We start from the raw sequence: 16,880 nt of genomic DNA on the forward strand, positions 1-16,880 counted from the left end.
GTCTTGTTCACAAGTGAGGGAAGAATGGAACGGGAGATCGACAGGCGGATTGGTGCAGCGTCTGCAGTGATGCGGACTTTGTATCGATCTGTTGTGGCAAAGAAGGAGCTAAGCCGAAAGGTGAAGCTCTCGATTTACCGTTCGATCTACGTTCCTACCCTCACCTATGGTCACGAGCTCTGGGTCATGACCGAAAAAAACGAGATCCCGGATACAAGCGGCCGAAATGGGTTTCCTCCACAGGGTGTCCGGGCTCTCCCTTCGAGATAGGGTGAGAAGCCTGGTCATCCGAGAGGGGCTCAGAGTAGAGCCGCTGCTCCTCCGCATTGAGAGGAGCCAGATGAGGTGGCTCGGGCATCTGTTTAGGATGATTCCCGGTCGCCTCCCTGGTGATGTGTTCTGGGCACGTCCCACCGGGAGGAGACCCCGGGGACGACCCAGGACACGCTGGAGAGACTACGTCTCTCGGCTTGCTTGGGAACGCCTCGGGATCCCCTTGGAAGAGCTAGAGGAAGTGGCTGGGGTGAGGGAAGTCTGGGCTTCCTTGCTGAGGCTGCTGCCCCCACGACCTGACCTCGGATAAGCGGAAGACAATGGATGGATGGATGCACATTTTAGAGTGGCCTTTTACTGTGGCCAGCCTATGGCATACCTGTGCAATAATCATGCTGTCTAATCAGCATCTTAATATGCCACACTGTGAGGTGGGATGGATTATCTCGACAAAGGAGAAATGCTCACTAGCACAGATTTAGACAAATTTGTGAACAATATTTGAGGGAAATTGCCTTTTGTGTATGTAGAAAAATGTTTTAGATCTTTGAGTCCAGCTCACGAAAAATGGGAGAAAAAACAAGTGTTTACGTTTTTGTTCTGCGTATGTTTGTTGTTACGTTGGAAATTTAAAACAGTTTTTTTAAATCCGATTAATTGAAAAAAATGACATAATAATCGATTATTAAAATAATCATTAGTTGCGCCCCTAGAGTCAAGCCATGTCAATATGAGTATATACCATGCAGTGAAAAAGGGACAATCGAGTCCCAAAATACATCAGTACAGCAGTCCATCAATTTGCTTGTCCGACGTATGACACACATTTTCAAAAACATAAGGCAGAAGGAAGCAGTGAAATTATATTCATATTCATGGCACACGCACGTAAAATGAGCAAAACATCCGCCAGAAAGTGGACTTGCCAGTCTTCAAGGACGAAGAAGACTCTGAGAATTGTTTTGAGTCATCTACTCAATCATTACATCAAACTAATGTGCTGTGAATGTGCGGAGATTGCGTGAAAAGATGCCAAATGCCAAATGTTGTTGTCTGATATCAAAGCCATCAATCACAATGTGCCCAGAGACACTGAAAATCAGGCCACAGAGTCCCATAGAGGAAAACAAACAAACAAACATAAAAAATAAGACACAAATAGAACACATTTATGCACACATAAACAAAAATAGTACAAGCTTAAATCATTCTCTCAAATATGAGAAGTCACATGACTCGTAATCCAAATGGCATGTAATCTGAGTGAATGTCCTTTTGGATTATCAATCTGGAACCCTCTAATCTGAAACGAGAGCTCGTGGAGGAGCCTCAGTGTTCTCTGTGTTGATACAGCAGTGTTCCATAGATCATCATACATATGAATGGTAGTTTGCCCAATCTTTGAATTTAAGATTTTGGTTGGAATATAGCCCAGCATGGTAGTAGAGTATAAATGACAACTGCATCACACAGCAAAACCTTTCTGATAGTACTTTTAGTGAAATAACCTACTCGTAACATTACACCTACAGCATATTAACCACTTCAAAACCCAAAATAACCTAAATCAATTTGTTCACTATTTCAATGTATCCACATCCTCAACGAAGTCACTTTATTGTCCTCTTTATCAATCCCAATTTGCTCATGCTGTTCGAATTGTTTTCATTATTTATTAAATATATTTTTTGAAAATAGTAATGTATATTAGTTTCTTAGGTTACAGTACTTGGCCAATTCTACTTTATACCATAAAATTGTTCATGTTTGAAAGAATTTGTTATTCATATAGGTAGTTTCACAGGAGGTGGAAAAAAACACACACACCACACACAAATATAAAATCAGTCATTTTGAAACAGCCAACGTGTATTGGAGTCGTGTGTGTGCAGATTTGAGTAGAAAAAAAATCTCGTGGAAGTTTTTACTCTGTAAATTTAGATCAGTCCAACACTCTGATGTTGTGGCGCCACCTAGTGTTGATAAGGTAAATACAGGCGAATACTGCAGTGTCAAGGAAACATATCTGTAGTTTATTCAGAGTGCAGTACACTGTAAAAAAATGCCTTTCCGCTGAAAAACTAATACAGACCACAACATTTTAATATTGATTTTTGTTCATATTGTGACATATCACACCAAAAAAAACCTAAATCTAAAAACTGTATGCACTGGAAAATGAATAACAAACAAAAGAGTGAAGGATTAGTCTTCTGACACAGTGATACCCAAAAGTGACCATTTCATCAATGCATGCCAAGTATTGAACAGAGCATTGCTGGGTTTACGTTTAAGTAGTCTATGATTCATATCTTCCGTCAAATTAAACTTGCCTGCTACGTCACTTGCTGCCTTTGCCCGCCTCGTCTTTGCTCTTGTCCCGCGGTATGCGGCCCATGTTGTAAAACTCCAGGTTCGGCTGCATGTCAGTGAGGTGGGCAAGCCGGTTAGACATGGCGAAGAAGGCCGCAATGGCAGCGATGTCCCAGGCATCCTCGCAATCAAAGCCCACTTGCTCTAAAGACTTAAAGTGCTGCTCTGTGATGGTGTCTGCGCGGCACACGGCCATCGCAAAGTCCAACATGGCGCGCTCTCGCGGTTGCAGCTCTGCGTTCTCATAGTTGACGACCACCTGAGGGAGAAGTCAGAGGGAGTTCCTGAGGATATTCCCATGTGAGCTAATATCAGCAGAAAACGTATTCAACGTAAAACATGCAATACAATAACTATAAAAAATGCGAGTGTTGAGTAAATATGTACAACAATGACAATGAAAAATACTTTTTTCCCCTTTTCGCACGCCCTGAAAAAAGCTATTTCAAAGAGAAGTATTCAGCTGACTCTGCTGGTTACATAATCCATCCATCCATCCATTCCCTTCACCTCTTACCCTCACTCAGGTCACGGGTGTGCTGGCGCCTATCTCAGCTGATTTTGGGCAAAAGGCAGGGTTTACCCCAAATTGGTCGCCAGCCAATCGCAGGGCACAGATGGACAAACAACCATTCACACCCACATTCACACCTACGGACAATTTACAGTCTTCAATTAACGTACCACACATTTTTTTTTAGAATGTGGGAGGAAACCGGTGTACCCGGAGAAAACTGTGAGGCAGATGCCCTAACCAGTCGTCTGCCCTGCTGACATTATATCTCCAACTATCCATCTTTGTTTTTGTGTACCACAACAGATATGGATATGATGAAACCAATTAAATGTCAATTACAGAAGAGAAAAGTCAGTTCATGTTACTGGTGCTACCTGATCTGAAAGGGTGGGGTTCTTTGAGTATATGCGGTGAAGTGCACTGTGGGAAACCACACAGTAAAGACACTTATTATGAATGCTGGTGGCCACCACAATCAGCTCACGATCTGCCTTGGTTAGTCCACCTGGAAGACAAAGAATCTCAGTAGAGTATTGACCAATACCAAATTTGACTGCATTACAATCATCAGGATGCACTTTATTATATAAATTAAAAGCTATAGAAAGGCAACATAATTTTCTTCCTGCTTTTGTATACAGTAATTTGTCTCTTAGGTTGCTGTCCAATCAAAATTTACAGTATCAACATTTGTGTTTTTAACTGAGAAACAACTACATTGAATTTCCTTTATGAATTGAACAAAAAACATTGGAATCATGTTTTGTTTTTTTTACACAAAGACAATTGGTTGATTTTATGCACAAGCTAATGTTTTAAACGGACCTTTAAATGAGACATATACTTACATATACACAGTTCATGTGTCTTAATGATATGCCTGGAACATGCCTTTGTCAAAATACCCCATGATCAAGAAATATAAGAATTATGCATATTTTTACAGCATACTGTATTTCTCGCCATGATGAAATCTGCTTGGTTAAGGGGCGGCTCTGTTTCATGCAGTGAGGCAGCCCACACAGCACACCCCCTGCCGGCATTTGGCCGTTTACTCTTCCGTGTCGCTCGAGTGTGTCGGCTGCAACCGGCTGCTTGCTTTGACCTGCGGAAGCCTTTGCCATAGTGTGGAGGAAAAGCTTTTTTTTTTTTTTTTTTTTTTAACCGTGGAGGCTGCAGTTCACGTTTCTGTGGCATATACACACACTGCTGAACTCAACTCGCGGATGCAGCATTTCATAACCAAGCCGAATTAAACTTATCAATTAGTGTAGCAGTGTGGGCACATTATATCCCCGAATACAAACACCCAGCACCGCCACACAAACAACTTTAGTCGAACATTGTGAAAACATCATCAGAAGCTAATGGTTACACTATCTGTGAACGCTAATCTGTGTCAACAGTGCATGCTGCTCTGCCCAGCACTGCTTCAGGCTTTGACATCATAGTGCTTCGGCCGCTGCATTAAAGTGTCTTTCATTCTGCAACTTTGTCCAGCCTAGCTGCTAAATCATTAGCTGAGGAATTTGGTTATTATGTTTATTAACACTTCTATGTCCCAACAGTGGGCCCAAGTACAGAACAGCTCACTTTAATGTTTTTTTTAGATGATTTTACTATTAAATTTCACACTTGATGAGATGGCATGCACTCCAGATACACACTTATTTGAACTATTTGTATACAAAACAAACTAGGTTTTCCATATGACCCCTTTAAACAAAGCATGCCATACTGACATACAATGTATATTGAGTATGCTGCTTGTTGTTTAAAAAAAAAGAAAAAAGAAAGAAAGAAAGAGAAGTAAACACACCCGTCTCCTTGTTCATGAGTTCGTTGTAGTAAGAGAAGAAGGCTCGAAACTCTGCAGGTCTATGAGAGAGGACTTTAAAGACATTGGGTAAGAACCCTCCCTGTCAACAAACGAGTTGCAGTCACACATTGTTGCAGTGAAATTTGGAGGCCATTTTTTTTTATTATTATTATTATTATTTCGCCTACCTTCGACTCTACTTCCTCCATAAGTTCCACTATGTCATACGGCAAGTCTTTCTTGTAGGGAACTGGATAGCGGCTTATTTTCTCCGGGGGGTTACTGGAGAAAGGTCTTGCTCCGGCGGCAGTCTCCTCCGTTCGCTTGGCCAGAAGCAGACAGCCCGACCGCGGGGATGTCTGGACGAAAACAAGCACGGTTTACAAGAGACACACAGACAGTAAACGCAGAACGAATTATTTGATGGACAACTTACAAGGCGAGTCGACAGCGGAAAGAAACGCCGGACGAAGATACTCGCCATTAGATCCTGTTTTTATTTGCAACGAGCAAATGGAAGCACGAAAGCAGGAGGACTGACACAAGAAGCAACGTTTCCGAAAACAACTTTCAAATCGGACAGACACGTTTTATATATACAGCACCGTAAATATGTATATATCACTGCAACTCCACAACTTTAAGTTTCACTTTTTCCCTAACCAATCGCAGTACAGGGTGATGGGTACGCTTGTCGTCTCCCACCTCATTATGGAAAGGGGCGGTGTCACGGTGCGTCACTTTCCTGCGCTGGCTTTACAACAATTTCTCTCACTTTACAGTTCCTTTTTTGCGACATGTAACTCCAAGATACGTTAGCATTTTCCAGAACTATCTTTTTCCGGGTTACGCTGTTGTCGCAAAAATATTTCCCCGACCGCTAGGGGTCGAGTGTCTCTGTACCTTCAGTTTTAACAGAATACAGTCGGCCAAAATATCATATTTGTTGTCCTAAAAGCGCCGCAGAAAATGTGTCATTCTTATTTTGGAATCATAGGCAGGAGATACAATTGGGAGATGTTTTTTTCACGTCACCTGCTGTAAAATAGTTTATTCTAAATCACCTGAAAGGCTAAATGCAGGGGAAACGGAAGTTCAACCGCCTCAACGTCGACGCAATTGTTCAAAGATAGGGAGCAGTAGTGCATCATTGTCTTTGTAAATGCTACGGTCAACTTTCTTATGTAATTTTTTATATAACTATAGTACTTTCAACGAGAGCTGAGTGAACACAAAAGGGGAGAAATGTTTTACCATGTAAGTGTGGGTCTTATTCACATTTTGAATCTTTCAATGGGTGACTTGTGATTCATGGCTAGTCAGTGTTTTAGTGAATACTAAAAATCATGTGTACCTGCATAATCCCGAAATGCTCCACAGCAAGCCAAAGTCAAATTTGACTTTTGATGTGCTGGCCTTTTATGTTCACAGATATCATTGGAACATGAAATTTTACTTCACCCAAGGTACTTTGGTCCCAACCTCTTAAATACCGTGAAGCAGAAGCTTTTTACTGAAGTGGAGGGTACATGTACCGGAAAGTAAGTACGCATACTGCACTCTGTAGACGAGCATGTCACAGAGAACGAACCGCGTTGGGCCGCCGGGGTCTAATTTGGGTCCCGCGCATGTCAATTCACGATCGTCGATATTTACAGGTTTCACGTTAAGAGTCAACCCCACCCCACATCAGAATCAGAATCATCTTTATTTGCCAAGTATCTCCAAAACACACAAGGAATTTGTCTCCGGTAGTTGGAGCCGCTCTAGTACAACAGACAGTCAATTTACAGAACACTTTGGAGACATAAAGACATTGACAAAAAAAACAATTGTGCAAAAAGATGCAGAGTCCTCTAGCACTTAGAGCAGTTCGAATGACTAATATTGCAATAGTCCGGTGCAATGACCATTGTGCAAAGGGCGCCGAGACTTCCAGGAGTGTATGCGGTTTAAAGTGACGAGTAGTGCGATCATCTGGGACAATGTTGGTTGTTCAAATGTTACAGATACTCCTCAATCAGTGTGCAAATGGAGCAGATGCTACTCTGGCATGAGTGGCCAGTATATGCCAAATAGTGCAGCATGGCGAGACAACTACAGTGAGTGCACGAGTAATACATAATTGGCCCCACAGAAATGTGACAACGAGCTCAAGTCAAAAAATTGCCAGCCTGTTGTAATGGAATTATAGGTCAGGTGTTTATGAAGTTGATCGCAAGAGGGAAGAAGCTGTTGGAATGTCTACTAGTTCTAGTTTGCATTGAGGGAAGGAGCTGGAAGAGCTGGTGATCGGGGTGCGGAGGGTCCGAGAGGATTTTGCACGCCCTAGTCTTAGTTCTGGCAGCGTGCAAGTCCTCAATGGTGGGTAGGGGGGTACCGACAATCCTTTCAGCAGTTTTGATTGTCCGTTGCAGTCGGAGTTTGTCCTTTTTTGTAGCAGCACCAAACCAGACTGTGATGGAAGAACACAGGACCGATTCGATGACTGCTGTGTAGAACTGTCTCAGCAGCTCCGGTGGCAGGCCGTGCTTTCTCCGAAACCGCAGGAAGTACATCCTCTGCTGGGCTTTTTTGAGGACGGAGTTGATGTTGGTCGCCCACTTCAGGTCCTGAGAGATTGTAATTCCCAGGAACTTGAAGGTCTTGACGGTTGACACAAGGCAGCTGGACAACGTGAGGGGCAGCTGTGGTGAAGGATGCCTCCTGAAGTCCACGATCATCTCTACAGTCTTGAGCGTGTTCAGCTCCAGGTTATGTCGGCCGCACCACAGCTCCAGCCGCTCCGCTTCCTGTCGATATGCAGACTCGTCACCGTCCTTGATGAGGCTGATGACAGTGGTGTGATCTGCAAACTTCAGGAGTTTGACAGTCGGGTTCGCTGAGGTGCAGTCGTTCGTGTAACTCGATAAAGTAATCCAAGTATCAGGAACGACTCTCAGTTTCAAGAGGGGCAGGTCTACACTGCGGAAAACGGAAGAAACTACAGGAAGTGTGGGGGGCAAATTTTGTTTTTTTTTACCTTTCAATTTAGCAATTATGTTTTGACTGCATTTCAAAGAATCTGTGTTAGCTCAAACAATATGAATAGATACGCCTTCACAGATGTGCAAGTTACCTATGCCATGACCACTACCTCACCCCCATAAACATCACAGGTCCTTTTTGTCTTTGCCCCAGAGGGACATGATATCCACTGATTTCCATAAACAATGCGAAATGGTTACTCATCAGACCACAGCACACTTTTCCACTTTGCGTCAGTCCATCTCAGATGAGCTCGGGCCCAGAGAAGCCAACGGCTTTTCTGAGTGTTGTTGAATTATGGCTTTCGCTTTGCATGGAAGAGTTTTAACTTGCTTTTATAGATGTAGCGACAAACTGTGTTAACTGACAAATGATTTTGGGACATTGGGTGGGAATTGATCCCACAACAGCTACATACTAGTACAACTACACGACCAAACGACCATTTGCTTATGCTTCTCTTTCAGGTATGGCTTTGTCATCGCAGTCACTACCATTGACAACATCGGGGCAGGAGTGATCCAGTCGGGCAGAGGGTTTGTTTTGTATCCAGTCAAGTACAAGGCAATTGTGTTCCGGCCATTTAAAGGGGAGGTGGTGGATGCTGTAGTGACTCAGGTTAACAAGGTAAGTTGATTTAATGGGTAAAACTTTTCAGCGGCGTCATCCAATAAATTGTAACCTTTCTTGTCACCACATTGCCCTCTGGCAATAACTGTGCTTTTTGAGTAATACAGTACTTGAGTTTTAGTGTAATATGATTGTATTTTGTCATGAAAATACTTCATTTTATATAAAGCTTAGGTTTTATGTTTTGTCATGAATCTGTTTGCTGAAGGGTAGAAAAAAAGTTTGACAAAAATGACATTAAGTTTTGTGTTTCTACCCATCACATGCTCAGGTTTAATTCCTCTTAGTCATGTGCGCTGCTTGTTTTTTCCTTCTGGTTCTGCAGGTCGGTTTGTTCACAGAAATTGGACCCATGTCATGTTTCATCTCCCGTCACGTGAGTCAGCTTTCACTTTTACTTACGCCTTTTGCACGCCAAACATTGTCCCATCCGCTCTCTAAACACGTTTCTTTTTGCAGTCCATTCCCTCAGAAATGGAGTTTGATCCCAACTCTAACCCACCATGTTATAAGACAGTTGATGAGGTAAAATATGTTGTGATGACACAAAAATATATGGATAAACTTTGTTTGGCTTCCCAAGGGTTATAAAAATTACAGTACGTTTTTTTTTTTTCTTTTTCTGCCAGACCTGATGTGGCAGTTCTCGCGGCTTGTTCTTAACACATGATGTTGGCAAAAAAAGTTTTTAGTGTGGTTTATGTGAACGATTGTGAAATTAATACGAAATTTGAAGTGATTGTGGTGGATGCAAAAAAAAAAGTAGTGGTAGAACACAAAGTTCACTCTTGGCTTTTCATCATTCTAGGGAGTTACAAAATATTAACAATATCTCCATCCTCCGCTTCAAGTTTTCCTTCTCCTCCTCCTTCACAACTCAAAAACTACCATCTCTGCCATTGTCAGCCATGCTGTTAGCCTTTTATTCCTGTCTGAGTCTCACAATCATTAGCGCGTGTGATGTCTGGTTCTCTTGGTGGGATATACGAGACTTCTCGTGACATATCAAATACTCTGGCAGGACAAAGTTTTAGCCCTTGTTCTTAGTGCCTCAAGAAAAAGAAAATTTATTTTGCGTAATTACAGGCCTTGGGAAGTGATTCTCTAAAAGTGTGCCGTGTGTCACCTGGTGTGCTACGCACTTAATTGTTCTGAAACATTTTCTTTGTTCGTCAATGCCAACAACATACAGGGGCTGAAATAGTTAACAAATCACCATTTTTCTCACGAAATATACTTCTAAAGGTGTTATTGACCTGAAAATTTCACCGGATGTTGGGAACAACCCAAATAATCCATAAATACAAAGAAAGTAGAACAAATAAGATCAGAAATTAAGTGGCGTGTAAAAATGTGAAATGACACAGGGAAAAAGTATTGAACACATGAAGAAAGGGAGGTGCAAAAATGCAAGGAAACCCATGACAACACCTAAAATCTATCAGCAATCCAATCCCTTGTCAGTGCAAATGAATATCAGCTGTTTCAGTCGTAATTGATGGCCTACAAAAAGGTCTCATTGCCAAGGCGTGAGTCAAGACATATCTCATGATGGGTAAGAGCAGAGAGATGTCTCAAGACCATTAAAGACTACTTGTTGGAAAACATAACGATGGCATTGGGTACAGGCGTACATCTAAGCATCCTAACGTTCCAGTGAGCACAGTTGGGGCCATAATACCTAAGTGGAAACCCAATCATTCCACCATTAATTTGCCTCAATCAGGTGCTCCTCGTAAGATTACTGATGGAGGAGTGCAAAGAATAATCAGAAGAGTTGTCCAACAGCCAAGGAACACGTGGAGAGCTTCAAAAAGACCTGGAATTAGCAGGTACATTTGTCAGAAGGAAAACAGTGAGTAATAAACTCCGCCGCAATGGCCTGTACGCACGCTCACTGCGCAAGATCCCATTGCTGAGAACAAAAAAAAAAAAAAGCATGTCAAAGCTCATTTACAGTTTGCTGAACAACATTTAGTCAAATCAGTTAAATACTGGGAGAATCTAGTCTGGTCAGAATAGAGCAAAATTCAACTGTTTGAATGCCATAATGCATACCACGGAGGAGAAATGGCAATGCACATCACACTAAAAACACCATACCAACAGTCAAGTTCGCAGGAGGGAACATGATGGTGTGGGGCTGCTATTCAGCAAACGGTACTGTTAAACTTCACCTTATTGATGGAAGGATGAACAGGCAAATGTACTGAGACATGCTTGAGAAAAATCTGCTCCCATCTACGAGGAAGATGAAACAAGGGTGGACATTTCAGCAGGATAATGATCCAAAACATACTGCCAGGGAATATCTCAATTGGTTTCAAAGAAAAAAATACAACTGCGAGAATGGCTCAGGCAACCACCTGACTGGAATCCAATCGAAAATCTATGGAAAGAACTGAAACTCAAGGTTCATAAAAGAAGCCCACGGAACCTTCAGGATTTGAAGACTGCTTGTGCGGAGGAATGGGCCAAACTCACACCAGAGCAATGCATGCGACTAGTTTCTCCATGCAGGAGGCGCCTTGACGCTGTCATTGCAAACAAAGGGTTTTGTACGAAGTATTAAATAAATACCAGTTGGCGTGTTCAATACTTTTTGCCCTGTGTCATTTCACATTATTACACACAATTTCTGAGTTTATTTGTTCTGCTTTCTTTGTATATATGGATTACTTGGATTGTTCCCAAAATCTGGAGAACTTTTCAGGCCAATAGCGCCTTTGGAAATATTTGAGAAAAATGGTGATGTGTTAAATACTTATTTCAACCGCTGTTTATGACAGGCAGAACAATGAACCACACGACGGCAATTAACCTGCATATCCACTTTGTGAAATTATTTTTTTGGTGGCTTGGTGTGAGAGATTTTTTTTTTTTTAAAGAAAAATATAGTATGTGACTTGGCTCAAAACAAAAGCTTGGGAAACACTGATTTTAGGGGCTATACAGTGGGTACGACAAGTATTCAGACCCCCTTAAATGTTCCACTCTTTGTTATAGTTCAGCCATTTGCTAAAATAATTTAAGTTCATTTTTCCCCCTCAATGTACCGTAATTTCTCATGTATAATGCGCACCCGTATATATAATACCCACCCCCAAAGTTGACCTCAAAATTCTGGAAAACCCGTCTACCTACTATATGTATAATGCATTTTTACAATGCATGATTTTGCTAAATCATTTCAGAACTCATTCCACCATATTGTGACCTATAATTTGTACAACTATATTGAAAATAATTTCTTTTTTCGAGAGGGTAAGTAAAAATAAACAACAGAAATAATGTAGTTGGACAAGTGTGCACAACCTCTTCTAACTGGAATGTGGCTGTGTTCAGAATTAACCAGTCACATTCAAAATTATGTTTAATGGGAGACCGCACACACTTGCCACCAACACATATATTTTTGAATTATGGCTAAAAAGGTAAACCTTGGCTTCATCAGACCATAACACATTTTCCCCACGTTTGAGGGATTTTGTTATCATACAGTTAAACCAAGGTTGAACATTTTGACCATAATTCCAAAAGATAGTTTGGTGAAAACCAGGGGCCAGTCTAGGTCAAGTACTTTGGGTGTGCTGAGTCCATGACCTAAATTTGGAAAGTACCCTTCTGAAATTTGATTGAACTTTTTAGACCTTGGTGGATGACCCAAAATAGGGCTAGCCTCGCCACTAATAGATGATGATGATAATAATAATAATAAAGTATTATTATCTACATTTACCTATTTATTCAAGACATTATGAAAGTCTGGTTTATTGTCAGAAAAGCACAGACCTTTTGTAACGGTATGAATACAATATGAGTATTTAATCTCAGAGGAAAGGAACGTTGAAAACATTTTGTCTCTTGTCTAGCTCTATTAAAGAAGAAATAAGCTGTTTAAGAGGTCACCTTTTAATTTAAGTAATAGATAACAATGTTGGAAATCTAGTATATACCCATGATTTTTCTTTTGGCCAGTCCAGGAGTCTGTGACCTTTTTGTTTCTATGCTGTTTCATTATCTGAGCCAATAGATGGCAGTGTGAACTAAATAATGCAGTTCTGAACCACTCAAGTTAGGAAAGGTAACAAGATTGTTTGGAAGAAGGAATGATCCAATGGAAGTGAACTGCAATGACAAATTTGAGATATATAAATATGTCTGTGGTCATTTTTACTGAAATGATGACAATGTTTTATTGTATCCTTTTACAAGTTACTATTACACATTGATTTTCAATGTAAACTATACATTGCGATTGGTCTAATTTTAATTAGTTTTAACTAGAAATAAGTGAGTTAGGTTTTTGCAGGGCATGCCAACTTTTTCTGCCCCATACTCATAAAAATACCACCCCATCTTGGCATAAGATACCTCACGGAGACATTTCGTATCATACCAGATACACTGAGCAAAAAGTCTTTGCTATTCAATTAGCTAGCGATACCGCCAAGTGCCGAATTAGCATATTAGCTAATAATTACGTAGTACGCACCATTACAAGCCAATGCCAAGTCAGTACTAACCCCTAACTTACAGCAATTTAAGAGGAGGCATTTAAGCATCGCCGTGTGGTCAACTGTCATTTTGTAGATTGTGTCAGAGTTCTAAATCAAGCATTACCTGGTCATTAGCATTAACATAGCTGGAAATGTGTGTAGCGGTTCTGACCATAGATGCGGAGACTATATGCCAGCGCACTGTAGCAGCCCAGCCAACCGGCGTGACTACTTGGCGGCCATGTTGGAAAGGTCGATGTTCCTTCCGGTGAGGCCGGACTTGAACAGTCCTCAGAACTGTGACGCAGACGTGCTAACCAGTCGTACACCGTGCCGCCACCACAGGAAAAAAAAAATAATTCTGGGGAAATTCCAATTAATTTGAGTACGAATGCAGAGGGTGGGCTCAAGTCAAAATAGGATTGGCCTCGCCATTGATGCAAACTGGTTTTCTTCTGATAGGACTGCGGCCTTATAGACAAGGTAGAGGGAATTATGAACAGTTTGAAATAGTCGTCAGCATTAGCACAAAGACCTTCAGGCTTCTGCTAGAATGCAAAAGAAAAAATGTAATGAAAAGCCTACTAGAATATCATTAACTTTATCTGTGGTTAATCAGAGAAACTTAAAATGGTGGTAGGTATGTGCTGACGACCATATGCTTGAATGTGATTGGTCAATTCTGAACCCAGCCAAATCCCAGTTACACAGGGGTGCAACAACATTATCTCAGTTGTTCATTTTTACTGCTTGAGTTGTACAGGTTATAGGTCCCAATAATGGTGGCAAAAGTTCTGAAATAATGTACAGTTTTCCCTCGTTTTTCACGGTTAATGGGGACCAGAACCCCCCGCGAAAGGTGAAAAACCGCAAAGTAGGATTTGACATCTAAAGCGACTGCTCAACGACAAGAGGACACGTTCGCCAGAAAACATTATTTGACTTGGCAGTCCTTGTTAAATTTATTTGTGTGGGCAGCAACTGTACATGATTACCCGTGGCACGGATCTAGTGGTTCCCGATTCTAGCTATGGTTGATCCATCACCGCTTCAAACCGCTTAAAACTGTTTCACTGTACAAGTGTGAAACACATCATTATTATCAGAATCCTTATTGTCATAGCAATGAGACATTGTACAATGAAATTGAGGTGCTCGGGAGATAAAATATGCTGGGGGAAAAAAAGAGGTAAAAATAAATATACTAAAAATCACACAATCACCCAACATATTGCACTGGTCGCCTGAGCTGGTGTAAATGTGTAAACATGAGACTATAATGTCAAAAGTGCAGTCTTAAAGTGCATTACATCAACTTAGCAGCATTTAACATGGTAATGGGAGAAGGATAGCCATAACTGTTTTTTGTCTTGTTCGGTTGGTAGGTCAAACAGGAGTATCTGTGTCCCTTTTATGTTGGAACAGTTTTACTGTTTTTTTTAAAGCTGTATTCTGGTGGATTTTTAAAGAAAATTTCAGTCGGACAGAACAAAGTTGTAAAGGGGAGTGACAGAAAAAACAAAGGGGAGAGACACTGAAAAGATAACTCAATGATATAAGTAGAAAAGAAAAAAAGAACAGGACATTAGCTGGAATGAAGATGAGTCAAGTAAATCATTATATGCCTAGTACAGTGACACGTTAGATTTGAGTGTTGTATGTGGGAGTAGTGCTACACCCTGTGAAGGAAGGACAGTACAATATAGGACAGGACAAGGGTTTGAGGGGAAGCATGCAGGACAGAGGTAGTGGACCTGGCTGTACAACTGAAGTGTGGTTGGAGTGGCTATGTAAATTCTAAACATCTTTAGAAATCGAGTGCAAGTGAGGGGATACCTCGGAAGTTTGCATAGTTATGAGTTATTTATCTCAATTAGTAAGTGGCCCCACACCAAGTGAAGTCCCAGAGGTGAGTATCTGCGGACACATACTAGTGAATTGACACCATCTCGCATGCACAATAACCTTCAGAAGTGACCCGTAATTGCGGCGGCTGTACCGCGGGGGCTGAGGACCCCACCCAGCCAGGAGGCGGGGTCGGGCCTCGGAGTCCACTTGAGAGTAGCCCAGTGGGCGGGACATCACCCACACCGAGGTCCCCAAGATGGTCCACCGACTCCACTGAGGCGCCCCAAAACCGACCGCAGGGGCCCAAAGCCACCCTCCCAGCCAAGCACGATCCCACCGCCGCGTGTGCCCCGCCACCCCACACCACCCCCCAGAATGTGATTAGTGAAAAAAATATTTACAGTGAATGGTGTGAGTATGTGCTGAGTGAGAAGTTTTTTCGAGGGAACGAAAAAGTTTGTGAGATCTTTCAAAGTTGTTTTTTTTCCCCCAACCATGTCATCTTAGTGGCTCGGTAGAAACCATTTTTGGAATACCCTTTGTCAGCATATGTGTGGAAATGACATAGCTTATTGTGACTAATGTGGCACTTTAGCTCTGTAGTAAATGTACACTTTGCTGGAGATTTATAAGCATGAACACAACAAGAGTACTGTGGTACGCCATTTTTGTTTTGACTGTGACACACTCGCATATGTGCAGGTTCTCCATTTCTACATACGACCATTTTCTGTGTCATTTACAAAATCACTTGGGGTCCAAAATGATGTGCTATTGTCATGTAAACTAACACCATTATGATCCATTTTCAGTTAAAGACTTCTTTAAATTGCTAGTTAGGGTGTAAATCCGTTTTTCATGTCTATTTCCAAGCTGGGAATCTCTCAAGAATTCATAGTTACCATATTTGATGTTTTTTTATATGTCTTTTTTTGTTTTTTTTCAAAGGACATTGTGATCCAGCAAGATGATGAGATCAGGCTGAAGATTGTGGGAACGAGAGTCGACAAAAATGATATTGTACGTATTTTTCCCCCCAAACATTGTGTATACCGTGCAATGCCCCACTTGCATGTTTGTACAAACCAGTAAAAACATTTTTTGTGTGTTTTTCAGTTTGCTATTGGATCCCTCATGGATGACTATCTAGGTGAGTACTACCCCATGTTGTCACAGTGGTTTCAGATTGTAATACAATCCATGAATTACAAACACTATATTTGAATTATTGTCTTAATGATGACTACAAGTATTATGCTTTATTTTTTAGGTCTTGTGAGCTGATCTGCATTGGATGTACTGTTGTCTCTGTGTTTTTTAAGTGGCGATTGGGCCTCATTAAAATTTTGTTTTTTTTATTTTTTTTATACATCATAGATCATTATAGTTTGATCGTGTTATTAGCAATCCACTTCTATTCCCGTAATCACTGATAAGTCACTTTATTTTTAGGATTCAGGTTTTTTGGGGGGGTTGGTAATGGAGCCACTCAAATGTGTATTTTTTTTATTATTTTGTGTTACGTATTTATTATAGGTATGGTTTACTGAAGTTATTGGCAACCTGCTTCTATTTCCATCACTGTGATAAGTAACTTTATTTTTAGTTTTCTGGTCTATCTATTGTTCAACAGTGTATTGTTATTTGATTTCTTTTTTTTTTTTTATGAAACATGGGACATAAAAAGTTTTGTTATATCTTTCAGTCTCATTGTTTTCTTTATAACACCCTATGAATAGTCACCTTTGTACTTCACTGTGTGAATATGATTCTGTGTTGCACTTTTAAATAGTTACATGGGGATGTTTGACTGGGTATCAGGCAGTACAACATGCGTTGTAAAACATGATGCAGAAACATCCCGGGTTTAAAAATAATATATATTTTAGTATTT

General features: G+C 41.0%; 2 protein-coding genes across 2 annotated transcripts; one reads left to right on the forward strand and one right to left on the reverse strand.

Moving 5' to 3' along the window:
- Positions 1 to 2,292: 2,292 nt before the first annotated feature.
- si:ch211-175m2.5 (uncharacterized protein LOC568697 homolog) lies at positions 2,293 to 5,686 on the reverse strand. Its single transcript, XM_061686154.1, has 5 exons — positions 5,419 to 5,686; positions 5,171 to 5,341; positions 4,983 to 5,082; positions 3,538 to 3,668; positions 2,293 to 2,905 (listed from the first exon to the last, which is right to left on the reverse strand). The coding sequence occupies exons 1-5, from the start codon at positions 5,464 to 5,466 to the stop codon at positions 2,615 to 2,617; spliced, it is 741 nt and encodes a 246-aa protein (XP_061542138.1). The 5' UTR covers positions 5,467 to 5,686; the 3' UTR covers positions 2,293 to 2,614.
- Positions 5,687 to 5,866: 180 nt separating this feature from the next.
- On the forward strand, positions 5,867 to 16,657 carry polr2g (RNA polymerase II subunit G). Its single transcript, XM_061686507.1, has 8 exons — positions 5,867 to 6,239; positions 6,414 to 6,523; positions 8,477 to 8,636; positions 8,965 to 9,015; positions 9,099 to 9,164; positions 15,935 to 16,006; positions 16,103 to 16,136; positions 16,257 to 16,657. The coding sequence occupies exons 1-8, from the start codon at positions 6,228 to 6,230 to the stop codon at positions 16,268 to 16,270; spliced, it is 519 nt and encodes a 172-aa protein (XP_061542491.1). The 5' UTR covers positions 5,867 to 6,227; the 3' UTR covers positions 16,271 to 16,657.
- The last annotated feature ends 223 nt before the right edge of the window (positions 16,658 to 16,880 follow it).

Source organism: Phycodurus eques, chromosome 9 (assembly GCF_024500275.1).
Source record: "Phycodurus eques isolate BA_2022a chromosome 9, UOR_Pequ_1.1, whole genome shotgun sequence".
Classification (NCBI taxonomy): Eukaryota; Metazoa; Chordata; class Actinopteri; order Syngnathiformes; family Syngnathidae; genus Phycodurus; species Phycodurus eques.